At 36.2% G+C, this 27,081-nt stretch overlaps 1 protein-coding gene across 2 annotated transcripts in view; it reads left to right on the top strand.

Moving 5' to 3' along the window:
- The window catches only part of ephb2a (eph receptor B2a), a 73,563-nt gene extending 51,405 nt beyond the window's left edge, over positions 1 to 22,158 (top strand). The window contains exons 5-16 of one of the 2 annotated variants that reach the window (XM_055188106.2): positions 1,134 to 1,469; positions 10,614 to 10,738; positions 11,493 to 11,655; positions 14,109 to 14,217; positions 14,357 to 14,421; positions 16,329 to 16,451; positions 16,842 to 17,089; positions 17,523 to 17,738; positions 17,859 to 18,008; positions 18,241 to 18,434; positions 18,547 to 18,702; positions 18,852 to 22,158. In XM_055188106.2, the coding sequence (XP_055044081.2) occupies positions 1,134 to 1,469; positions 10,614 to 10,738; positions 11,493 to 11,655; positions 14,109 to 14,217; positions 14,357 to 14,421; positions 16,329 to 16,451; positions 16,842 to 17,089; positions 17,523 to 17,738; positions 17,859 to 18,008; positions 18,241 to 18,434; positions 18,547 to 18,702; positions 18,852 to 18,960 (1,994 nt within the window). In that variant the 3' untranslated portion in view covers positions 18,961 to 22,158. Of the gene's footprint in view, positions 1 to 1,133; positions 1,470 to 4,891; positions 5,317 to 10,613; positions 10,739 to 11,492; positions 11,656 to 14,108; positions 14,218 to 14,356; positions 14,422 to 16,328; positions 16,452 to 16,841; positions 17,090 to 17,522; positions 17,739 to 17,858; positions 18,009 to 18,240; positions 18,435 to 18,546; positions 18,703 to 18,851 lie in introns of those variants that run through there. The other variant, XM_055188110.2, reaches the window with a different exon arrangement.
- Positions 22,159 to 27,081: the final 4,923 nt, after the last annotated feature.

The raw sequence follows: 27,081 nt of genomic DNA, 5'->3' as shown, positions 1-27,081 counted from the left end.
CACTCAATTTGTCCTGCCCCGTCTTTCTGTTCCAGTGGAAATTAGTAGGAATTAAAAATGTTTTAACTCGACCAGGCTCGACCAATCACATTCCCCATGCGCGCACACGCATAAAATTGTGGGACAAGATCTCAGGAGTCAGGAAGTAAACCTAACATTGGATTCGGACATGCCTTGTTGCCTTCCTGCCTTGGAAAGCTGCCGCAGAAGGCAGCGATTTAGAGTTTTCGGACGAAGCCTACATCTACGCATTGAACAAAGCTGTACATTTCAAGACACTTTATTGGTCCTTTAAAGTTTTTTGCATTAAGAATTATCCACTGCTGTTTTGCTTAATAAAACGCAACCAAGATTCGAGCAACATTCAAACTTAAAGGAACAGTATGTAAGAAATGTATATCAATTGATCCCCTGATATGTTACTAGACATTAAGATATCATTTTCATTTCAAATACTTATATCACTGACAACAGTGGTCTGGCCAGGATATTGTCATTTAAAAAGTGGAGTTGCAGCCCTCAACTGATGTTTATGTTGTCATTTTGTGTATTGGCCACCAGTACCAATTTTAGCCACAGATTGCAGTACCAGTTTTAGCCACAAGTTTTGTGATTGCAATACCAGCTTTGGCCACAATCCTACATACTGTTCCTTTAACATCTTAACCGGTTTTACATACAAGGCTAAGATTAAGCCGGGATTAGGCCTTAGTTAAATTATAACATATAAGTACAGTAGCTTTTATAAATGCGGACAATCCGCGTACAGTGCGCGCAAGTTTCGTCATCTGAAGAGTGTTTGCGCCGAGGTCTTTGGGTACACGTACGAGTCAAATAAACTATACTTTGCAAGACTGTGTGTTTGCTTACACGTAAAAAAAATGACTTTATTCCGAGCTTTAGTTTGGACCTAGGCTTAAGCCTGGTCTGTGAAATTGGGCCCTTAAATATTTATCTGAATCACAGCATCTCAAATCAGTTCATGTACTGTTAGGTCATAAGCTTTTCTAAGCCCTATGCGCAAAACTCAGGGTGACATAACTTTATCTAAAGCTATTTAAATGCTACTCCGCCGGTTGATTTTAATTAATTAATTAATTGCTGATGAGTCAATGTGGTTTGCCTTTCCGCAGCGGTGCCCTCTGCCCCCCAGCGGGTGATATCTAGTGTGAACGAGACATCCCTGCGTCTGGAATGGGATACTCCCAGAGAGAGCGGTGGTCGGGAAGACGTTGTCTACAACATCATCTGCAAGAGCTGCGGCTCCGGTCGAGGGGCCTGCACTCGCTGCGGTGACAATGTGCAGTTTTTACCCCGGCAGCTTGGCCTGACCGAGCCCTGGGTTCATATCAGAGACCTGCTGGCCCACACCCAGTATACTTTTGAGATCCAGGCTGTGAATGGAGTCTCTGACCAGAGCCCCTCATCTCCTCAGTTCACCTCCGTAAACATCACAACAAACCAGGCTGGTAAGAAAACAGCAGACAGTTTATGGTTAGGAATACAGCAGATGATTTTTTTGTCAGATGTATCTATTAAAGGATTAGTTTTTTTTTCTTAAAAAAAAATCCAGATAATTTACTCACCACCATGTCATCCAAAATGTTGATGTCTTTCTTTGTTCAGTCGAGAAGAAATTATGTTTTTTGAGGAAAACATTCCAGGATTTTTCTCATTTTAATGGACTTTAATGGACCCCAACACTTAACAGTTTTAATGCAGTTTAAAATTGCAGTTTCAAAGGACTCTGTGAGTGATCTCAAACGAGGCATAAGGGTCTTATCTAGCGAAATGATTGTCATTTTTGGCAAGAAAAATAAAAAATGTGCACTTTTAAACCACAACTTTTCTTCTTCCTCCGGCTGTGTGACGAGCCAGCGCAACCTCACGTAATTGGGTAATGACGTCGAAAGGTCAAGTGTTACTTATATGAAACTCACATTTGTGGACCATTTTAAACAATAAACTGACACAAAGACATTCATTTGTATCATTCGAGATAGAACAACGTCAGAACGGTCCTCTTTCTCCACACTTGTAAACACTGGGGCGTAGTCTCACATAGATTATCCGTGACCTCTTGACGTCATGACGTATTACGTGAGGTTGCGCTGGCGCATCACAGGACCGGAGATAGGCGAGAAGTTGTGGTTTAAAAGTGCATATTTTTATTTTTCTTGTCAAAAATAACAATCGTTTTGCTAGATAAGACCCTTATGCCTCGTTTGGGATCATTTAGAGTCCTTTGAAACTGCAATTTTTAACTGCATCAAAACTGCTAGGTGTTGGGGTCCATTAAAGTCCATTAAAATAAGAAAAATCCTGGAATGTTTTCCACAAAAACATAATTTCTTCTCGACTGAAGATAGAAAGAAATCAACATTTTGGATTACATGGTAGTAGGTACATTATCTGGACTTTTTTTTTAAGAAAACGGACTAATCCTTTAACTTACTGAATGTCATGCAGCTTTCCTTAAAAATGTAGGGTGCACAGAGTAACCATTTTGTACCTCATGCAGCGTTAGTATTATTTTATAATTGAGCATTACTCTAAACATTTGTGAAACTACCTATAGCATTTTTATAGTGTACTAAATCCTGTTTTGTTTTCATTCCTTTGAAAGGTAAATGAAGTGCTGTACTCCACTATAAAATGTCAATTTATTTATTCTACACTGTTGGATCAGTGTGAATTAGCCTTAAAATAGCAGATAGTGGCAATAAATAAAAAGCACCGTATGCAGTTTCTTATTTGTAGAGATTTTTTTATATTGCTCTAGTCCTTTCAGTTTCAAAGTTTACCATAAGGAAACCAAAGTGTTGGCATCGTTTTAGCTTCACCTGATCAAATTTCCCATATTTCCTGGTTTTTATCCGACAACTGAATGCCAGTCCGCAGTGTTCGTCATATTGTGCTGTTCGGGGATTTTAAATGTCAGTAAAAAAAGGCGGTTCAAAAGGAGCATAATAGTGTTTAATAGAGCATTTTAATGAGAGCCGTGCCCCCGGCTGTGCTGCAGTGAACTCGCTGGCCCTATCACTGCAGGCTGAGACTTCACCGGTGAGCCTGTCAGTCCACATCAACGCCTTACTGCTGCCATTATAAGACAAAACTCTACCTCACAAATACAGAAAGAGAAAGAAAGAGAGAGAGAAAGAGAGAGAGAGAGAGAGACAAACAATGCCAGAACCTGCTGCTCAGCTGAACCCAAATGTGAGTTGGGGAGTCAGTGGGTTTACATGGCCCTCGAGAACTATAAACGCCCTCTCATAATCAAGGATTTATTAATTTAAGAAACTTATGCAGTAGAGGTTTTAATAGAATACGACATGATGTGCTCACACTGCTAAAAGCAAATAAAATGAAAAGAGGTATATTGGTGCAGTGTTCAATTTTACATATTTTTTGTTGTAATATTTGTGACGTTGTTTCTGAAATCCAGGCTTATAAAGTCTTATAATTTAATTTTGAGAATTGGGAGCATCAAAGTTTGACTTCACTCACTGATTTCAGTCTTTGACATAACCTTACTCAGTCAATATTAAAGGGGACATATTATGAAAATCTGACTTTTCCAAGGTAAAGTATTATAATTGGGTCCCAAGTGCTTCTATCAACCTAGAAAATGTGAAAGAGATCAACGCATTAACTTTTGCGCATTTGGTAAACTATTCTCTGCAAGCATGTGGGAAAAATAGGTCATTGAAATTTGGCTCCCTCTGTGATGTCAGAAGGGGATAATACCGCCCCTTAATCTGCACTTTCCAACCACGACACTGCCATTTAGATCAACTCATTTGCTCAAAAGGACACAAAAGAGCACATTAAGCTCACACCTACAAAGTGGCAATTTGAACATGCTATAATAAATTATCTATGTGATATTTTGAGCTAAAACTTTACATATGTACTCTGTAGATACCAAAGATTTATTTTACATCTTAAAAAAGTCTTTTGAATTGTCCCCTTTAAAGATATCAAGGTTGTTTTTCCACAGAATGTTCATAATAGGGTGATTTTATGTAAAAAAAGAAAAAAAAGGTAAAGGGTCACATTTGCTTCAGTATTTAGAGAGCATACACTGCAAAAAATGACGTTCTTACTTAGTATTTTTGTCTTTTTTTCAGTAGAAATTTCTAAAAATTCTTAAATGAAGATTAAGATCTTGATTTCTTGATGAGCAAAATGACCTAAGACATTAAGTCTAGTTTATAGACAAAATACTAGCAAAAATATCTGCCAATATAGGGTAGGAAAAAAATCTAAAAATAAGTATTTTTTTTCTTAAACACTTAATTTAAGCAAACTTTTATCACCCCATTGGCAGATATTTTTGCTTGTTTTTAGAACAAATTTACTTTTAAATTTGATATTTTTGGTCTAAAACTAGACTTATTTTTTTTAGATCATTTTGCTCATCAAGAAAATACATCTTGATTGAAGAATTTTTTTATATTTCTACTGAAAACAAGACAAAAATACTAAGTAAGAAAGTCATTTTTTGCCGTGTACCTTTCAGAAATAAGTCATTTGAAAACATTAAGACTGTGGGATTTATAGGCATGCTACACATTAAAGGTATTGCGGAGGATTTTCTTTTTCCGGGTGGATCATCAAGACTATTGGTCCTCCTAGTTGTCAATCAGGAGTGTTGCACAATTGCATTTTTTAAAAAAGTGGAGAAGGTGGTTCTTTTCTAAAATTCGACAAAATTTCCGCTACATCTTTAATCTAGCCTATTCAAGTCTTTAATACATTGTTTTACACTGTGATCAGCTAGGAAATTTCTTTGTCATTTGCCACAGCTGAAATTCTTCTAGAAAAGATTGATTATGAGATACTTTTCCGATGAAAACATTCCTAATCGGTTTCTTTTATTCTCCCCCAGAATACCACAAGGACATAAAATGTATATTTTTGACTGAGAAGGAGCACTGCTTGTGTTTCTCATAAATTGCAGCCAAAGACAGCAGGCAAATGATGAATAGCTCTTACTGTTTGGAAAACCGATCACCTCATCAAATCAAGAGAACTTATTTTCATGTAATGGCTCTTTTGACTTTATAACTGCATACCTGTGGTGGATTCATTCCAGAGCTTCTGAGGTTTCTGTACTTGAACATTAGAAAACCGCTTTCTATTAAACTAAGTGTCGTGTTTGTTTGAAGCAATCAGGAGTACTTTGAATAAACACGATTCAGAGGTTAATGTCACATTTTTGTAATTGTTGTGGCCATTTTGGGTTTAGCATTGTAGTGCAGTGAACTTTAGTGTATATAACTTTGATTTTACATGCATTTTTTTCTGATCTTGCAAATATTTTTGACCATAGTCAATAAAATAATAGATGTCTCTTGGATGCCCTTTTTGTAAGGATATCAAAGAGTATATGCGACCCTGGACCACATAAACAGTTCATACAGTATGTACTGTAGCATATTTGTAGCAATAGCCAAAAATACATTCATTGGTCAGAATTATTGTTTTTTATGCCAAGAATTAATAGGATATTAAAGAAAGATCATGTTCCATGAAGATATTTTGTAAATTTCCTACCGTAAATATTTTAAAAAGGATATTTTAGGGCTGGGCATAGATTATCTCATACAAAATTAAAGTAATTTTTGCATAATATATGAGTTTGTGATGTGTGTAAATTATGTATATTTATACACACACACATGTAAATTTAAGAAATGTTTTATTAAAATATCGTTTTTTTATTTATATATAATTTAGAATATATAAAAATATAAATAAATATATATACACATGTCAATGTTTCTTAAATACATATATGAATGTGTGTGTATTTATATATACATAATAATTACACACAGCACAAACTCATATGTTATGCAAAAATTACTTTTATTTTGTATGAGATTAATCTAGATTAATCTATGCCCAGCTCTAGATTATTTTTAATTAGTAATATGTGTTGCTTAAAACTTTTTTTTTTGACAATTTTAAAGGCGTTTTTCCTTAATAGTTTGATTCTAGATTTTCTAGATTTTCAAATATCTCGGCCGAATATTCAATCCTAACAAAAACCATACATTAATTGAAAGCTTATTTATTGATGATATGTATAAATCTCAATAAAAATTACTTATTAAGAAAATTTTATTTTAATTATGGTTAATTTCTAACGGCGCATTTACACATTAATGTTTTCCACAAATCGAAAACTTTTGGCCATTATTTTACACAACAATAAATTTATATTTAAATTTATGTTATTTACTGGCAAGAGTTTGTTCAAAGTTAAATAAATTTTAAATATTAACAAGTCTTTATCTTTACAGAATAAAACTATACAATAACAGTCTCATGCAAAGCATTCTGGGAACCAGGAATCATCATCAACCTTATTCTGTTTTTTGCGTCAGATTTTGTTTCCCAGAATGTTTAGCTTGATGCTGTTTTTTTAGTTTTACTATGTAAAGACAAAGACTTTAATGTTAAATGTTCATTTAACTTTGAACAAAATGTTGCCAGTAAATAACATAAATTTAAATCTACGGTAAATTACTGGCAACCCAGCTGCAATTTCTACGGATTTTTTTACAGTGATAAATTGGTAAAAACGGTGATGTCATGAGCATGCATATTGTGTGATATTGTGTGAACCATATAAAATCATTTATAAAAAGTTATTTTCGCAGATCCATGTGAATGAGGACACAAAAACCTTTAAAAAATGCAAAGGTTGTCAGAGTCGATGGTGTAGTGGGCAGCGCTCCGACATGTGGTGCTTTCGCACTTTCAGCGACCCGAGTTCGATTCCCAGCTCGTGGTCATTTGCCAGTTGCATACCCCTCTCTCCTCCCTTTACTATCCTGTCCTCTCCTAAAAACTCTTGTTATTGTTAAATGATGGCAAAAACTAGCAAAAAAAATGCAAAGGTTATCCTTCAGTTTTTAGTACATTTATTATCGTGTAAACGTACCCTAATAATGAACAGGTATACCATGATGATGGCATCAAACCCATGACCTTTGCACTGCTAACATAATGCTCTACCAACTGAGTAACATGAACACATTTAAATGATTACTACACTCTTATCTGCAGCTGTAAGCACAAGAAGATTCACTAAAATATTTAATAACCACACAAAAAAGAAAGAGGGATGTTTAGATCTGCAGAGCTTTCTTTGGAGCTGTGCATGCACAGATCTCATGCCGTTCTGGTAATGACCCAGAATCCAACACTGTCAGTAGAGCTCAACATTTTAATTTGCAATTAATGGGGGTTAAAATGTTACATGTGTCTGATGAATTGAATTCCGTGATTGTTTGAAATGGTTCATCCTCTTCTTGAAGTGCTAGTCTAATCTCATCTGTCACTCCTGCTCTTGTTTGGAATGACTCTCTCCAACATACACATCAGCACGCTCGGCTCTCAAACAATCATGTCCTTCTTGCACACCATTGTCTAATTCAGTGCCGTAAATCAAAGCAAAGGGCTTGTTCTTGTTCAGCTTGTTGAAAATAACACATGTCCAAGACTGATGTTTACGGTGAAACTAACAAGAAAAGACATATTTTACACTGATCTCTGATCAGCAGGTGCTATGGAAGAGCGCTTACATCTACAATAACAACTCGAGGCTGTGAACTCTACAGTACAAGCAATAAGCCGTCAATTGTATTCCAACTTTAAATGAAGAGCTCAAATGCATAAGCCTCTAAACACCACCTACGTCAAAAATGCGATAATGATACTGACCGAATGCTCTCGGCATGTATTACACGTTAATCAAATATTTTCGCTTCAAATTCGTTTAATCAAGCCATTTAGAAATATCACTTTGTTGGCAGAATCCACTAAATGCCACCACAATTTTAAGCAAAGTGCTCTTATGCTGCGTTCAGACCAGCCGCGGTAGAGGCGTCAAGCGCGAGTGATTTCAATGATGCGATTCAGCCTCATTCACGCGAATTGAGCGTAGCAGCGGCAAACGGGCGAGTTGAAAAATTAGAACTTTGACGAAAAACACACTGCATTAACCAATCAGGAGCTTGCTGTAATAGTGACGTGATTACAGGAAGTGAGCGAAGTCGCAGAAGCCCCTCCCATGACGCGAATTTCCACGTGAATGTCTCGATATCTAGAATTTCACGCGTGGCTCTCACGTGCGAATGAAGCGAGGAAACTCAAAATGTTCAAGCGGTAGACGTTCAAACTAGATGCGGTAGACGCGAATTTGATACCGTAAACGCGGCTGGTGTGAACCAAGGGTAAGGGTGCGGAAGAATTGAATGAACGACGCTGCATGTACAGTACATCACAGTGCAGGATTTTTTGCCCAGTTTAAGGAGGTTTACTGAATATATTAGGATATTAAATAAATTTTCGACCCTGTGAAAAGTGGAAAGTGACGAGTGACTGCGGATTTTTACATGGGATTAGATGGTTTTACAGCGAAAGACAGCCAGATCTGTTTAATACCATTTAAATTACTAAAGTGACATTTGTGAAAACTTGGCATTTCAATTACTGACAAATATCCTTTTTGTTGCCATTAACTCATTCCCCGCCAGGCATTTTTTTTATAGTTGCCCGCCAGCATTTTTTGTGAGTTTCACAAAAGTTTCACAATATGCCTTCCAAATTTTCTTTTAAAAATATATTATATATATATTAACATACAAATATATCAAATGAAAGAACAGACCCTCTGCTTTCAAACAAACAACAAATAAAACAGAGAAAATAAACTTTCATCCTATCTATATTTTTTTCTCTGCTTTTAAATATGGCTATTTTTCTTTAAAAATAAAAAAATTGAGCAAAAAGCTAAAATAATTGCATTTTTGTGAAGGAATTTTGTTAGAGATCAGATTCAGAACATACACAGAGTTTAAAATTTTTTAATAACGTTTTGGCTTCAGTTTTTTCATAAATTGGGTAAGTGCAGATCAACATAAAAATTCATCAGGAACATGTTTTTATATGCAAATGTTTTCTCTTAATGGACAATATAACTCGTAAATGGCAGAGAAAGAGTTAAAAGTGAAATTACTGAACCTAAACATAAGAGCTGGATAAAAAATGATAATTTACAAGAAAACATGTCAGACAAACTAAAGTGGGTCGCACACCGGACGAGAAGTACCTCGTCCTACCATGAATCTATAAACAGAACACATTATTTTCTAATAATGTACGCACACCGGCGGCCACTCACATACTATTGTTTAACATTAAATAACATCATATTTGTCCCAAATCATTAGCGATTAACGTCTGCTAACATATATTTTGCATTTTAAAGTAGAAGCTATCTGACTAAGCTTGCGCCATTTAATGTGCACGTCCGGTGTACGATACCTCCAAGTTGTCCTAGATGCAAAGTGGCGCTTCTTTACAGGGGTTCTGCATCTGAACTTTTTAAATATGATTTATTAAACACCCTTTACCAATCTTAACATTGACCATTAAAGGTGCAGTGTGTAAATTTTAGCAGCATCTAGTGGTGAGGTTGCGAATTGCACCAACGGCTCATTCCACTGATCAGCCCTTGCTTTTGAAACACATAGAGAAGCTACAGTAGCCGCCACAGGAAAAACATGTCATCGTCGGAGACGACTTAGTAAAAAAGTTTGTCCGTTAAGGGCTTCTGTAGAAACATGGCGTCACAAAATGGTGACTTCCATGTAAGGGGACCCTCTGTGCATGTAAATAAAAACGTCTCATTCTAAGCTAATAATAAAAAGGTATTTATACACCCCTGATAATGTAGTTTTGTATATTATTTTGCATTTCTGTCAAGAAATCCTTCTAAAAATTACACACTGCACCTTTAAAGAGACATGTGAAATTAATTTTATAGTATTAAAATGGTCATAATAGTGTTTTTCTTTTAGCTGAAATAGTGCAAATATTTTTAGCAGTGCAACACTGATATAGCTTGTATTGTAAGTTGCTTTGGATAAAAGTATGTTAAAAACGAACAAAAAACATCTTTAAATATAATGATAATAATAATTCCGTGTTTATTGTTAGAGAATCAGAATTTGGCTTATAAACAAAATCGCTTTCAAAGAAAAGCAAGTGTGCCTGTAGCAAACCTCATGTAGCCTAATCTGCTGCCCACAACTGTGGTTAGCCGATTGGCTTTAAGACAAAATAATTCATTTGATCTTTAAACCACAATTGCAGTTTTACCACCAGCCATAGTGTTTGCCAGTTTTCACCCTTGTCTTTTCGCTTCTCTGAGCAAGGAAATGATAATGAAGTGTTACATGTTTTTTTTAGAGTCAGCATGGAGCTGTACAGTATATGATATAATGGCTTCTCTATACCCAAAACGAATGCCAGAAAACAGATTCTTGTACGAGAGCCAGCTTGTTTGTAAGCCCTAGCTGCAGAGACGGACAGTGATATCTGTCACTTTAAGGTGTTGAAATCTTCTGGGATTTGTGCTTGTCATCCTCGGATGCATTATGGGAAAATTGTATGCTGTTGCGGTGCCTTACAGATGTCGGTGCAAAATCAGTTAACTTATTTTTATGGACAAAGCTTTAATTTTACAGCCTATATCATGATAAAGTTCTCTTTATCTTTTTTTTGTGTCCAACTGTATTTATTTCTCTTTACAGCTCCATCTGTTGTGTCCATCATGCATCAGGTCAGTCGAACTGTGGATGGTATCACATTGTCTTGGTCGCAACCAGATCAGCCCAACGGAGTCATTTTGGACTATGAGCTTCAATATTATGAAAAGGTAAATCAGTTACTGATTAAGATTAAGTTCCTTCCTCACAAAATTAAAATACGTGACTTGCAGTGTGTCTGTGTTTGTCTGCATCTCGATTTCTATCAGTGGGGGCTCGTGACTGCTCATCCGAGGGACACAAATTCAAAATAAGTGTTCGGAGTGTCATGTGTGTTGCTTGCGTTTTCAAAATATGTGTTTGTTGTGTCATGTGAACCATGTGCATCACGCGTTTTGTCAAAATAAGTGCCTGCTGCACATGCGTCAAAACCGTTTATGATAAAAGAGACGTTCACGTTCACAAAATACACGCAAGACACTCCCTAACAGTAAACTCTGATTATGCATGTGATTATGCATGAGATTATGCGAGTATCTGGCAAATGCGAGCGTCTCTTTTATTATAAACCCTTTAGACGCGTCTGCAGCACGCACATATTTTGACAAGACACGTGATGCACATAGGATCACTCAACGCGCCGAACACATATTTTGAAAAATACTTCTCATCGAGCGCCCTCGAAAAAAGAGGTCACCGGCTGCCACTGATTTCTATACATCCAGTTATTGCCAAACATCATTGATATTATAGTCCTAAAGCAAATGGATCAATAATCTTCCATTTTACAAAATTGAAATGCATGCAATGAAATTAAATTTGAACAATGCTCAGCATTTGTGTTGATATATTATAATTAGATGATGAGACTTTAGCCCTAATTTCACAGATACTTTTAATATACCCTGATATCTGATCTATCAGAATACAGCCGAGTCAAACTCCTCTCTACTACGGAGTCAGACCAACACAGCAGATATTCGGGGTCTGAAGCAAGGGACCATCTACGTGTTCCAGGTGCGCGCCCGTACAGTGGCTGGCTTTGGCCGCTTCAGTGGAAAGATGTACTTCCAAACAATGACTGAAGGTAATAAACTGACTTTTCTGTGTGCCAAGAGCAATGACAGAAACATATGGCATTGGGCAAGACATCGCAGCATGTTCCTCCTTCCCAGGCCAACTCAGTTTAGTAGCTTTCACTTTGAATGCTCATTAGTGACTAAAATGCAAAAGATACATTTGGCACATTGATACGAGGTGACGCATAGATTTGTTTAGTAGGCATTAATGTAAATGAATGTGTGGAACGCCCGACAACACTCGTAAATTCACTCACTCATTCAAACTCGTAAACGTTGAATGTAAATAATTGCCAGTTGAGTTAAATAAGAATCAAGTGTGAATTAAATAAGGCATATGTACCCAGTCTTTAAAAACCTAGCTTTTTAAAATCATCCTACGTAATGTAAAGAACATTCTTTGTAAAATGTATTTAATATAACCTTGATATCTTTAATATTGACTGAGTAAAATCATGTCAAAGATGCCAGAAGAAATCAATGATTAAAATCAGTGTTTGTTGCTCTTATTCTTATTATTAGATTATGAGACTTTAGCATGGATTTCACAGACAGGGTCACATATAACTAGACTACAGTGTGTAACCAACTCTTTCCCCGCCAGCCTTTTTTCTAAAAAGTTGCCAGCCTTTATCATTATTTTCACAAAAGTTTAATGCCTTCCAGAAAATATATAAACATACAATATATTAAAAACTAAATTTTTAGCAAAAAGCTGAGATAATTCCATTTTGTGAATTACTTTTGATAGAGATTAGATTCAGAGCGATCCTCAAAACATACACGGACATGCAGCTGTTTACCCCAGGGTGATACTTCCGGGTTTTTTAAGTTGCGGAAGAGGACCACCTGGTGGATAATAGCGGTAGGACGGATTACCGAATTGAAGGGAAGCGTTTTACTCTTAATTGACGAAATAACTCTTCAATGGTGGGGAAAGAGCTAAATAAAGGACCACCCTTAAAACATGAAAGCCAATCAGAATCAACAATTCATGTCCAAACCAGTTGTTGCCTGTTCATGTGTTCCAAAGACGTCACTTCCGCATTGCTCACCGCCATATTGGTGCGCGTCTTGGCAGCAAACACAGCACATTCAATGTGCTAAATGATCAAACTGTATTTGTTTAATTGAGGGCTTACCAAAGACAAAATGCTGACTGTACAATCTGGAGTTAGATGTCGGCTGCCAGCCAGTCCCGCCAATTGTTCGCGATAGCAGAACAGCGCTAAATCAACAAAATGTTGAATTTCTGTGTACCTGCATTATTTGTCATATTCTGTATTAAATTTTCCAGAAATAAAAAAGTTCTCATAAAAATAAATAAAATATAATATCTGTGATTATACATAGAGTAGACAACTTGGTGAACATTTTTGGCTTTAATTTACGCAAATAAACAATACCTCTCTCTAGTGCTGTAACCTGTTACCATAACAGCCCTGCACCCCAGTTAACAGTGAGTACGTTTACATGCACCCTCATAATGCAATTATAAGGGGATTTTGGCAGTACTGTGATTATACTTTACCTCATGTAAACACAATACTTAGATAAAAATAATGCAATTAAGCTCATAATCGCAGTACGCGTCCATGTTAACGCTTTAATCGCATTTATACGGCACTAACTGAAGTGCGCATGTGTTAAGTCACGCACCTTAAGCAAATTCGTTTCAAACTTGACATTAGGAAGTTTTACCTGAACTCTGTCAACAAGACTCACTGTCAGCAGTCTGCCTTCATTCAAAAACAGCTCAAATAACATGACAGCAGGGTATAAAATCCTTACAGGCACTGTCATCATATTTCTGTCTTCATCACGGCACCGGATAATGAAATACGTCCATAACAATGAAATACGTGTTTGTCATTTAACCCAAGTAAATTAAAACTGTGGACAGTATGTAAGTCTGCATTGTGCTATGTGTGAGTTATCCTAAAATAAAATAGTGCATGTAAACAGGAGTGAAGAGGTTAACTCCAGTCATGTAAATGTCTTACTGCGATTAATTCCTTACTCTGATTTTTGGAAATAATCGCATTATTGGTGTACCTGTAAACGTAGTCAGTGAATCACATTTCCTGAGTATGCATTTAATTCAATTCACTTTTATTTATATAGCGCTTTTCACAATAGTTTAATTGTTTCAAAGCATTTTATTTTCATTATTAAAAGCAGGAAACACCTGAAAAATCAGGGGACAACAAAAGTATAGTACAGCGACTAAAATTAAACCGTACTAGCGAGCGGAGTAATAATGTGACGTATAGAAGAGAGTTCCAAGTTAAGCTAATGTCAGCTGTCTCCCTAGAGGTTAAAAAACTCCTGGAGTTGCTTTTGACTCTTTTTTTATGCAGTTCAGTGACATATTATTTAAAAAAAAAAACATAACTTTTGTTATTTTCTATGTCAAATCTTTCTAACCTATTTTTTGTGTCTACCATGTTTATGTCTGAAGAGGAATATAACTCCAGCCTGCAGGAAAAACTGCCTCTTATTATTGGCTCGGCGGCTGCTGGCGTTGTTTTTCTCATCGCTGTGGTTGTGCTCATTATTGTCTGTAGTCGGTAAGTCTGTTGGTAATCAAAATCCAGAATAAATAAAATAAAACAACAGACCTTTTGTATCATTCTTCAAGTAAAATAAAGCTGTAACAAAGTTTTTTTAAGCACTTTTCTGACCCTTTTTTTTTGGGCAACTCATCAGCAGAGGCAGTGACAGGACGGATTCAGAATACACAGACAAACTACAGCATTACACCAGCGGCCACAGTGAGTAACCATTCGATACTTGACCTAACCTCTGTTCTCCTACCCATAATAAACACGTCAGTACAATAGATACAGCCTTTCTGATTTAGTCTGTGCTTGTAATATTTCCTCAGCTCTTATTAAACAAGACACCCAAGTCATTAAATGGGACCAGCAGAGCATTGCTCAGCACGTGTAAACACACATTTAAAACCAAAGCACAACACCGGAATGCATCAGTCACAATTTCAACGTGTTTACTGTATACCGACACCACACTTTAAACTACATTATAATGGAAGTGGTCCATATGGCAATAGTAAACGTGCACTTAAGATTCCCCAGCATCTACAAACACACAAAAAGCATGATTATTTCTCTTTCATCTCTTCAGCCAGAAGGTAATTCACTTGTCTAATACATGCACTGTATTCTCCTACTCTGATATTTTATTTAGTTATGTGTCATTTTCACATTTATATATACATTTATGCATCTGACAGATGCTTTTATAAGTGACTTACAGTGCATTAAAGGGAAACAATTTTATCAGCACCCTGTGTTCGAACCTATGACTGTCTGCGTTGCTAACACTAAGCTCTATCACTGAGCACTTTATTTTACAGTACGTGTACTTACCAGGTCCAGGTATATGGTAAATATGTTGTACTTACAGACAAATGTGTGGTAACAAAGTACTTACTTTTGAGTATTTAAAATGTATTATTACTGTACTTACCAGTGGTACATATGTGTTAGTTATTTACTTATTAATTGCCTGTCATTAACCCACATTTGCCTGTAAGTACTATATTGTACATACATTTGTAAGTACAAGTGTTTTTTTTCTTAGTTACAGGATACATACACTATAAGTACATGTCTGGTTTTACCTAGTACTTATCTAGAGTTACAACACAACTACCATATATGTACCACTGGTAAGTACAGTAATGATACCTTTACATACTCAAAAGTAAGTACCTTTAACACACATTTGTCTGTACGTACAACATATTTACCATACGCTGTATGTACTAGGTACCGTAAGTACACATACTGTAAAATAAAGTGCCTTCAAAGTGTAAATCATAAGGTTTATGTATACTCAAATGAGGAGCATCATCTAAAAATCAGTGATCTAACCTTTATTAAACTCTTTATTCTTTTCTCTCTGTCAAGATAACTTGCATTGTAGTATTAATGGGACACTCCACTTTTTTTTTAAATATGCTAATTTTCCAGCTCCACTAGAGTTAAACATTTGATTTTTACCGTTTTGGAATCTATTCAGACGATCTCCGGATGTGGCGGTACCACGTTTAGCATAGCTTAGCATAGTCCATTGAATCTGATTAGACCATTAGCATCCTGCTCAAAAATAACCAAAGAGTTTCCATATTTATTCTATTTAAAATTTGACTCTTCTGTAGTTACATCGTGTACTAAGACCCACGGAAAATTAAAAGTTGCAATTTTCTAGGCCGATATGGCTAGGAACTATACTCTCATTCTGGCGTAATAATCAAGGACTTTGCTGCCGTAACATGGCTGCAGGAGGCGCAATGATATTATGCAGCACCTGAAAATAGTCCCATTGGTAACTTTCAATAGCAAATGGCTATTTTCGGGCACTACATAATATCATTGCGCCTCCATATTGCTATATAGGCAACTCTAGGGGAGCTGGAAAATGCGCATATTTTCAAAAAAGTGGAGCGTCCCTTTAAACATACATATTTCTCTAGTCGAATTTATATTTCCTAACTAGAGTTAAGAAAGCAGATGATCGTTATAAATTCATTTTAAAGGGAAATTGTTGCTTTTTTAAAACGAATAACGTGTAATTGTGGGCCATTTTGTGCTGCGTCTAAAGACTCAAATGCATTTTTATTGCATAAACTGCAGCTCCTGTTTCTTTTTCCAAGTGTCTCCAGGAATGAAGATCTACATTGATCCTTTTACATACGAGGACCCCAATGAGGCAGTGCGCGAGTTCGCCAAAGAAATAGACGCGTCCTGTGTGAAGATCGAGCAGGTTATTGGTGCAGGTGAATATCACTGTTCACAACAAGCAGTGCCTTAATCCACCTTCCCTAAAGTCTGGAACTCCTTTTATAATTTTAATAAAAAAGCAACAGTTTAGTTTAGTTTAGTGAAAGTATTATAACCTACACCCAAAATGTGATCTCTGTATTTAACCCATCCCGGTGTGAAGCAAACACAAGCACTGCAAGACACACACACACCCCCCCGAAGCAGTGGGCAGCTATCACAGTGCACGGGGATCTTGCTGAATGGCACCTCAGTTGCAACTTGCTTGCCATGAGACTCAAACTGGCAACCTTTTGGACTACTAATTTATTTACTTTCCGCTAAATGAATTCCATGTTAAATATGATATACTTAACTGGTCCTCATGCTTTGTTTTTGTCTATTAGGTGAGTTTGGAGAGGTATGTAGTGGGAATCTCAGACTTCCTGGCAAGAGGGAGATGCTGGTAGCTATAAAGACTTTAAAATCAGGCTATACTGAGAAACAGCGACGGGACTTTCTGAGTGAAGCCAGCATCATGGGCCAGTTTGACCATCCGAACATCATCCACCTGGAAGGAGTGGTGACCAAGAGCATCCCGGTTATGATCATCACAGAATTCATGGAGAATGGATCACTGGACTCATTCCTTCGAGTATGTGCCGTTGGCTCTGCATGCAAAGAAACGTTTCTTTTAAAGTATAAAAAATGTAAAGAACCTTAAAACAAGATCAATATGATCAGTATAGTTTCTTTTTAGGCAAAACATTAAGTAAAAAATGCATTGTATTCAGTTAAGTCTGGCATTCACCTGCTTTATTTTTAGTTACGTTCAGGATACACAGAAAGTAGCTAGTTTTAATTTTATATAACTGTTTTTATAATGTTTCCAACTTTATATGCTAAAATTGTTTTTTTATTCCTAAACCAAATTAATAGAAATTTGAATATTTTGCTGATACCATTTCACAAAGGTTTATGCCACAGAAATGACATGGGTCCCTTTGCTGCTTTAGGCTGACCGCGGGTCCCATTTGGTCGGGCCAGATGTGTCTAATTGTGTCTAATTTTATGTGCTGTTCTTATAGCAAAATGATGGCCAATTCACAGTAATTCAGTTGGTGGGCATGTTGCGTGGCATCGCAGCTGGCATGAAGTATCTCTGTGACATGAATTATGTACATCGCGATCTGGCTGCCCGCAACATCCTGGTGAACAGCAATCTAGTATGCAAAGTATCCGACTTCGGGCTCTCCCGCTTTCTGGAAGATGACACGTCCGATCCCACATACACAAGTGCTCTGGTAAGCATGTTTAATAGATACTTCACATGTGGCACCGAAGTGCATGCTCGATTAATACTTAATGCGCTTTGTGTTCAGATCGTGTACTGTACTCCCTAACTAAATTTAGCGTCTACACAGGGAGGGAAGATTCCAATAAGATGGACAGCTCCCGAAGCCATCCAGTATAGGAAGTTTACCTCTTCCAGTGATGTCTGGAGTTATGGGATCGTGATGTGGGAGGTCATGTCCTATGGAGAGAGGCCGTATTGGGACATGAGCAATCAAGATGTACGAATTTCCTTACTTGTATATTTACACGACCAGATTGAATGTAATCAATACTGAATATCTGTGTAAATATTTTAAGATCACAATGAATCAAGCTCAGCATAAGAAAAGCGTATGCCAGGTTAATAAAGAGCTTGATAAGGTTGCCCCCTAGTGGACATGTAATGTCATGAAACACTGTAGTTTATACTGTAGTTATAAATTTAACTGGTTATTTCCCTACACATTTTAGGTCATAAATGCAATCGATCAGGATTATAGATTACCGTCTCCTATGGACTGTCCTAATGCACTGCACCAGTTAATGCTGGACTGCTGGCAGAAGGACAGAAACAATCGTCCAAAATTCAGTCAGATCGTCAACACTTTGGATAAGATGATCCGTAATCCTGGCACCTTGAAGGCCACCACCCCGCTATCTTCAGGGTAAGAAATTGAGCACAGGACTAGCATATGACAAAATATGTCAAATAAATAAGGTTTATTGTATTATAGTGTAAATGTTAAAGCTGTGTGTTTCTGTGTGTGTGCTTCACAGTGTTCATCTACCTCTGCTGGACCGCAGCACACCAGACTTCTCCAGCTTCAGCACAGTGGACGAGTGGCTGGACGCCATCAAAATGGGCCAGTACAAGGAGAACTTTGCCAATGAAGATCTCGCCACCTTTGAAGCTGTTTCTCAAATGACCATGGAGTATGTTTTCTCAATCTTCCTCATGCTCATTTTTATTACTGAATTACAGGAGCAGATGCTCCAGGCCAGAACCATGTTACCGTAAATCAGATCTCGTCTGGTCTGTTTATTGCGGCTGATTCTCTAATGTCCTCTGTCTGTCATCACAGTGACATCCTGAGGGTGGGAGTGACATTAGCTGGCCACCAGAAGAAGATCCTTAACAGCATTCAGATGATGCGGGCACAAATGAACCAGATCCAGTCTGTGGAGGTTTGACTCTGTGCACACGGGACCCTTTACTTGGTTCTGTATCCAGAGCTCAGCAGTGGTCTCTTTCTCTGGGGAAGATTAAAAACAGGTGTCCAAATGGGAAAGGAGCATCCCCACGAGGCCTTTTGCACACCAGTAAACCACCAGCACACTATAGGCAAGCTAAAGTCTTTCCAATGGCCAATTATTTCACAGCATAAAACAAGTATTCATAAATGTGTTTATATTTCAGTATTATCTGTGACTTTGCTGTGACATTTTAAATTAAACACAAGTCACAGTTCTTATGGAAATGTTTGCTGAAGTATTTTCAACGGACAACTGTTTTTAATGGACAATAGCAGCATACAAAATTAGTCATAAACGTAAAATGCTTTATAAATTTATTTATATACTGCATCGCTTACTAGCCATTTAAAAAAAATAATTTGATTTATTGAGGCGACCTGGCTAAAAAACGGCACCCTCAGCAAAAACTGTAATGACATATAGTGCTGTGCAAAAGTCTTAGGCCACCATCACCAGCTTTTTATTAAGATACAAACAGAAAATACAGGAAATATGTACACAAAATTGAAAACAAAACAATTTTCTGAACTAAATGTCTTCGTCAGGAATCAGTAAGTATGCAGTGTGACCTCTTTTGGCACGAAACACATCTTGAGCTCTTATGAGGAGACTGAAGTCATTCAATTAGAATTAGAAATTAGGATTTAATTTTATTTAGGTTTAAGAGATCCTGCAGCTGCCTGGTATTGCTCACGTGGAAGGGGAGCTTACCCTAAATCAGTGGTTTTCAAACTGGGGGCCGCGAGATGGTGCCAGGGGGGCCCCAGTTTTTATGACATTTTATGAAATACATTAATTTATCATGAATTCTGTGTAATTAAATCTAAAAAAAATAAGGCTACTAACCAAAAGCACTACTTTTTTGTATAATTTAATGTTTTGTTTTTATTAATATTTTGAGTTTTAGAACAGTTTTTTGTCACAAATTTTCTTTGGGGGGGCCGCGAAGGAATGTACCTTACACAAGGGGGGCCGCACGCTGAAAAAGTTTTGGAACCACTGCCCTAAATACTTGACACTTCAGCTTATACTTTTATACTCTTTTTAATACATACACATTTCCTGTATTTTCTGGTTGTATTCTAGTAAAGAGACTGAGAAATAACTATATTGGTGATTCTCGCGAAATTAGACTTATGAGGTGTCATGAAACATTTTGATAAAAAAGTAAATGCAAAGTAAGAGTATCAAAATAAGAAGCATACAGTTACAAACATCTCTTCATGTACTATTTTGCACATGATTTCAAATAACATCAAACAAACCAATTTTGTTGTTTTTTCCACATTTAAGGGGAAATTTTTCATTACCGCAACGTATGGGTTCTTTGACATGGAAATATTTATATATATATTAAAAAATCTAAAAAATAAAAACCTTCAGTGCATTTACAGTAAAGAAACGTGATATTTGGTGATCACTGCCAAATGTAGAGACAATAATAAGGAATATAAGTGTGTCCAAGAAAAAATTTCTCATCCTCCGCAACAATTTTCAATCATTGTTTAAGCCCTCAATGAACTAACATTTCATCTCCAGATAAAAGTTAAAATTTTGTTTGTCATAGTACCTAGACAACTTTTTAGTTCTCATTACCGAAACATGAGTTTGTAAATGCATATATTTAATGTAATATCATGTTGCGGTAATGATAATTTTTGATAATGATAATCTAAAAAATGTAAATAATTCTATACGGAATATTTTTTAAATCCTTTAAAAATAATGGTTATAGTTAGTTCAGATATGTGCAAAAAAAATTTGGCTTCAATGGCTTTTTAAAAAATCTGATGCTGGACACCTTCTAAGTCTGCATTTCGTGAGAATCACCCATATATGATCACTATACAATTGCAAAAACAACAAATCTAATGGTAGCATGGTGGCTTAAGACTTTTGCACAGCACAGTACGTACATTACACTAAAGTTTATTATGTTAAGTTTAAGTGCACCCATTATACTATTAAAAGTTTGAATGTTACGATACAGTATATAAAAGAAAACTGTACACAATGCAGTCAGAATATCATCATGTATGAAAATAATAAACATACAGAATACCAGGGATGTCCATAGGCCTACATGTAAATGTAGCCACTATTACATATGATTTCAGTTGCTTTTTTGTGGATTACATCTCTTTTTGTAAATGGACAGGCTGCCCTAGTGACTTCATGAAACAATATTTATATTTGCCCTCTTTTTATATGATATGGAATCACATTCATCACATTAATGCAGACGATTTTTACCAGGATAAGTGTGCATTTAAAAAAGACTGTGAACTAATAGGAAAAAAGGAAAAACAGTTACGCACGTGTGATACTCATGTGTAATGAGGAATCATCCATGTAATGCATTTTGAGCTGACACCATTAGCCAATTTAAAGACTATTATAAAACTTCAGCTCTGTGAATATGAAACAAAGTGACCAGTACTGGTTCAATATGCTTTTTTGTATAAAATATTGTCTTTTTTATGGGTTTTATTTATTTGTTTTATACTTATTATCATCACTTTCCCAATTTACATGTCAGTCACCTTAACATGTAATGCATTGTTGTACTACATACATTATGTTCTGGTCACGCACGCATATTACAGTCCGCTGACAAAATTCAGGCCAGATTTTACCTACTGATATTAGCTTCATTCCCAATGTTTGTGTTCTTTAGTCACTAGTAAATATTGCTGTTCATTTTCATCATGCAATATGTGATGAAGTCCCCCCATTTTCCTATTACTTTTCCTAATGCTATTATACTTGCTTCACACACACAAAAAGGCTGCTTATGAAACTAAAGGACAATTTCACATTGGAAAACATTTTAATATGCTTTATAATAGGAATTTGTGGATTTAATTATCCATATATTTCTTTAATAATACAGTTTTGTCCATTTTTGTCAAAATTTTAGTGTTATGGTGAAGATAATTTTAACAGTATGAGCTTGGACTTCACAGACTTCACAGATCGCCCTTCTGGAAAACTGGTGTGTTTTTTTTATCTTGACACATTTTACACTTTAATGTAAAGTATTTTACAGAATAAATGTTTGCTTGTTTCTTCTCAGTACTTACAGTTAGTGCAGCGCATTTGTAACCCCAAATAGATGTTGAGTTGACACTTTAACACTGTGGCATCGTCTCTCGCTCTCTCTCTATCAAAGTGAATGTGCTTCCTTTAATCTTGTTCACTGGTCTTCCACATCTAAACACTTTTCACCTGTCTACAGAAGCTCTTGTCACAGTGTCCATTATACAGTAGGTTATTATTACAGACCTTTGGCTTTTTCTTCTCTGGTCATAATAGGCTATAGGTTGCTCATTGTCTGTATGTGCCACGCCATCTCTGTATTCTGTGTTTTAACTTACCCTAAACTGTGCAACTTGGGCAGTTATTTTTCTTAAAAACTTAAAAACGGAAATTTTTAAAGTATGAAAATATTTTGTAAGCAGCATCATTTCTTTCTTCGCCTTGTAATGAAATTGCCCTGCATCAATACAGTACCAGGCACTAGTAAAGGGAAATGTCAATAAGTTAACACAAAGCAATGTCAGTTTAAGTCGGTAGCCTGTACTTTTTTTGTTTAAATATGTTTCATTACTGTAATGTACAGAGAACCGGTAATGGAAAGGTTGTATGAAAAATGTACATATGTTAATATCTATAAATATATATAAAACTCATGTATATCGTTTTTTCTTCTTATACATATTTTGAACTGTACTGTGTCAAATAATTCTTTCTCTTTCAGTCTTTTTTGTTGTGTTATGAATATAAGACTGTGGATTGGGCCAATGGTATGCGCACACTTTTACTGGTGTAAACCCATCATACATGCACACATACCACATTGTCTGCCATGACCACTGTGAGTGAATCTTTGGATTTTGTATAAATGTACATTTACTGTAACCCTGTAAATGATGTTACAATAATTTGTAATATGGCTGTTGGTTTATTTTCTACGAAAGAAAATCTGGGGCCCAATATGTTCAATAAAATATGGAGCAAGGGAGTATGGAGTGATTTTTGTGCCATATTTAAACAAAGAAATCCAGCAGGTTGCAAACAAACTCAATGTGCTTTGCAAAGGGAAAACTCAAACAGAAAACACTTTGACACACAAGGCAGTTTGAGAGAAAATGTGTGTGTTTTTGTCTTCAATAACCAATGTATTTTGTGAGTTTCTGTTATGGATGCTGTGCACCACCAGAGGGAACTGTGGGCTGCCAAATACATTTTAGGTCATTGACAGCCCTTACCTAGCTAAACTTGACAGGGTTGTCCCCTTAAAACTATCATGCAGAACCACGCCTAATATAAATAATATAAATGTATGTACTTTAAATAATTGTGTAAGTACTAAAACAATACAAATGCAAACATGGGACAAATGCGAAACATTTGGTGCCCCCTCCTTCGCATCACAGTGGTTTGGTCAAGTGCCTGCTTTCCCCGTTTACTTCACCTGCACTCAGGGTGCGTTAACTTCAAAACTACATATTTCGCTTCAGTACTTATGGGTAGACTTTCAAGGCAATTTTAATAAAGCTTCAAAAACAATGCAATTAATAAATGATTTTGAAGAAGAATAGGTTTTGTTTTAGACACCATGAACCCTATGTGATGTCAGCTTTTTCACAAGCTTTGTGGTTTTGTTCCTACAAAAAAGGCTCCCGTACTACCGACTTTACCTGGAAACTTACGTCAAACTGCCAAATCAGAGCCACTGACAAAACAGTTACCGGGCAGAGTGTCTCTCACACTGGCACTGGGCAGTCCTTTATGTTGTGCTTTATAGTGGGTCCCTCAATGCTTAGGGGGTTACATTAAATTGTAATTTAATCAAATTAACACAAAAATATTAAGAAAAAAATAAATGGATGTTTTGCTAGACTACTTTAGATGACAGAAAAAATATTTACTGAATATTCATGTATAATAATAATGAAGAAAAATTAGGAAACTGATGTGTCCATGCCTGATGTTCTCATCCTCCGCAACACTTTTTGAGAACAGTTTAAGCACACATACAGAATTTTAATAAAGTTTGATTTTGAGTGACCAAGCACATGGACCAGTTACTTCAAGATGGCTACCAGGTAAGATCATTTTTTTACAGTTAATTTGAAATATTGTCTTGTCAGAATGCTTACACGACATTTTGATTATCATTACCGCAACAGATGCTTATTAAATGTTAATTTAATTAATAGAAGCATAATACTTTGATTTTAAATGCATGTGCAGAATCTCCAAATTATGTTCTTTCAGGTTTGTCATGTCATTTTGAAAATATGTCAGTGTTGATGTTTTCTGACTGTTGCGGTAATGAGATTTTTTTAGGACTAATTTTTTAAATTATGTTACAAAAAGTGTTAAATGATAAGTAAAAGTTTTTAAATTAATGTTCCCATTTACTCCAGACTTTGTTTTTCAATGTCTGGTGGGAAAAAATGTACATTTAAGCAATTTTTACATTTTCATGCTTGACATTTTTAAAACCAAGTTTTCGTGAGAATCACCCATATAGAAATTTAAAAGATGCTTTTTTAATATTAAAAAAATTAATGTTTTAATACTGCATACAAATTTGGATGTGCTCTAATAAAGATATTTTGAAATAATTATGCACGATTACTGTACCATTGCAAAGAAAACAAATCTTATGGTGGCATAAGACTTTTGCACAACACTGTATGTAAGTATTTTCACATTTTTTGGCACTTTTTGTTTAGACAGGTCTAGAGTCCAAAATACTATCATTATATGCTTGAATCTGTGAACTTATAATGCACATTCGTCCTCATCTTTTCTTGTATCTTTCAATGTCCTGAAGTACTTTTGGTTGTGTTGATGTGTTGGCATTTGAGATTATTCCTCTAAAGCCGTTGGCATGTGACCTCTTTTGTCAAAGATGCTACATCCATCATGTGATGAAGTCTTGGTTTAATGTTATCCTCTACTGTCAGCCTGACACTGATGATATCAGTATGAGTGACAGACAGAGAGAGAGAGAGAGAGAGAGAGAGAGAGAGAGGGAAAGAGAAAGTAGGTTTCACCAGCTGTTAAATTATAGTGATTAGAAAGCTGTGATCCGGTGGTACTGTGTGGAGCCTGAATTCTCACCATCTTGTTTATCTGTGTGTTTTCTATCTGTCTGTCAGTAATCATGCCTTCTGATATTTGTTCATGAATACTTTTCTTGTAACCTGATCCTGCCTGTGAAAACCCAGCTGAAGTCATTTAAGTGACTAAGTTTTCTACATAAAATCATCCTACATAATGGAATGTGAAAATCGAACCTTTAAGGGTCACGTTCTTCCTGATACCATTTTTTAAACCCTAGTTAGTGTGTAATGTTGCTATAATAGCATAAATAATACCTGTAAAATGATAAAGCTCAAAGTTCACTGCCAGGCGATATATATTATCTTCAATAGAATTCCTCTTTAAAAGCCTACAACGAACGGCCGGTTTGGACTACAGCCCTCTATTTCCTGCTTTAATGACGTCAGTAAAACAGTTCGTTGACTAAACTCCGCCCACAGGAATACGTCAGTCCCAGCTTTGGCTAAAACGGCTCTGCTAAGCTAAGCTGCTATCGAATCATAGCACACTAAACAAACTACACAATCAGAACTTGTTAAGTATTTCTGAAGGAGGGACTTCACATAACAAGGTAGACATCAGACTGTTTTGAGGACAGTGAAAACAGCGCTATACAGATAAGTAAATTGTGTGAAAATACCGCGTTTTTTTACACGTGAAACATGAACACGTGTTATATTGCCCACTATAAACACAATCAAAGCTTCAAAATCACAGACAGAACGGGAGCTTTAAACTAGATAAGGCCATGTCAAAGATTGATATCAAAGTAAAATTAATGATTTAAATGATACTTTAATGCCCTTAATCACATAATACTGGATTACTGAGCAGAACTTACGGCCGTGACAAACAGGGATCAAGACGAGACAAGCATAAACACAGATAATCCTTGAAACATGATAGAAGTGGGTCTATCCAATCTGATAACTATAGTATCACCTGTTTGGTTGGAGTGGACAGTAGTGTGTATGTTAAATCCAAGCAGAATTAGCTTTTGCAACAATATGAGTATAATGCAATACTAATCCAGTTATCTATACTAAATAAGCAAACATATGTTTACTTTTATAAAAAAGTAAGCTTGCATTTTGCTCCAAAGTGACTTACAATACATTTGAAGTCATTTTTATCAGTCCATGTGTTCTGTCTATGAGAATTGAACCCATAACCTTTGCACTACTAATGCAATATTCTACCAGTTGAGCTACAGGAACACATAAAATTTTATTTTATATATCTATATACACTCACCTAAAGGATCATTAGGAACACCTGTTCAATTTCTCATTAATGCAATTATCTAATCAACCAATCACATGGCAGTTGCTTTAATGCATTTAGGGGTGTGGTCCTCGTCAAGACAATCTCCTGAACTGCAAACTGAATGTCAGAATGGGAAAGAAAGGTGATTTAAGCAATTTTGAGCGTGGCATGGTTGTTGGTGCCAGACGGGCCAGTCTGAGTATTTCACAATCTGCTCAGTTACTGGGATTTTCACGCACAACCATTTCTAGGGATTACAAATAATGGTGTGAAAAGGGAAAAACCTCCAGTATGCAGCAGTCCTGTGGGTGAAAATGCCTTGTTGATGCTAGAGGTCAGAGGAGAATGGGCCGACTAATTCAAGCTGATAGAAGAGCAACTTTGACTGAAATAACCACTCGTTACAACCGAGGTATGCAGCAAAGCATTTGTGAAGCCACAACACGCACAATCTTGAGGCGGATGGACTACAACAGCAGAAGACCCCACATGGTAACCACTCATCTCCACTACAAATAGGAAAAAAGAGGCTACAATTTGCACAAGCTCACCAAAATTGGACAGTTGAAGACTGGAAAAATGTTGCCTGGTCTGATGAGTCTTGATTTCTGTTGAGACATTCAGATGGTAGAGTCAGAATTTAGCGTAAACAGAATGAGAACATGGATCATC

This window comes from Misgurnus anguillicaudatus, chromosome 13 (genome assembly GCF_027580225.2).
Source record: "Misgurnus anguillicaudatus chromosome 13, ASM2758022v2, whole genome shotgun sequence".
Taxonomy (NCBI): Eukaryota; Metazoa; Chordata; class Actinopteri; order Cypriniformes; family Cobitidae; genus Misgurnus; species Misgurnus anguillicaudatus.
The sequence above is the reverse complement of the archived record's forward strand: the minus strand, read 5'-3'. Positions and strand labels throughout refer to the sequence as shown.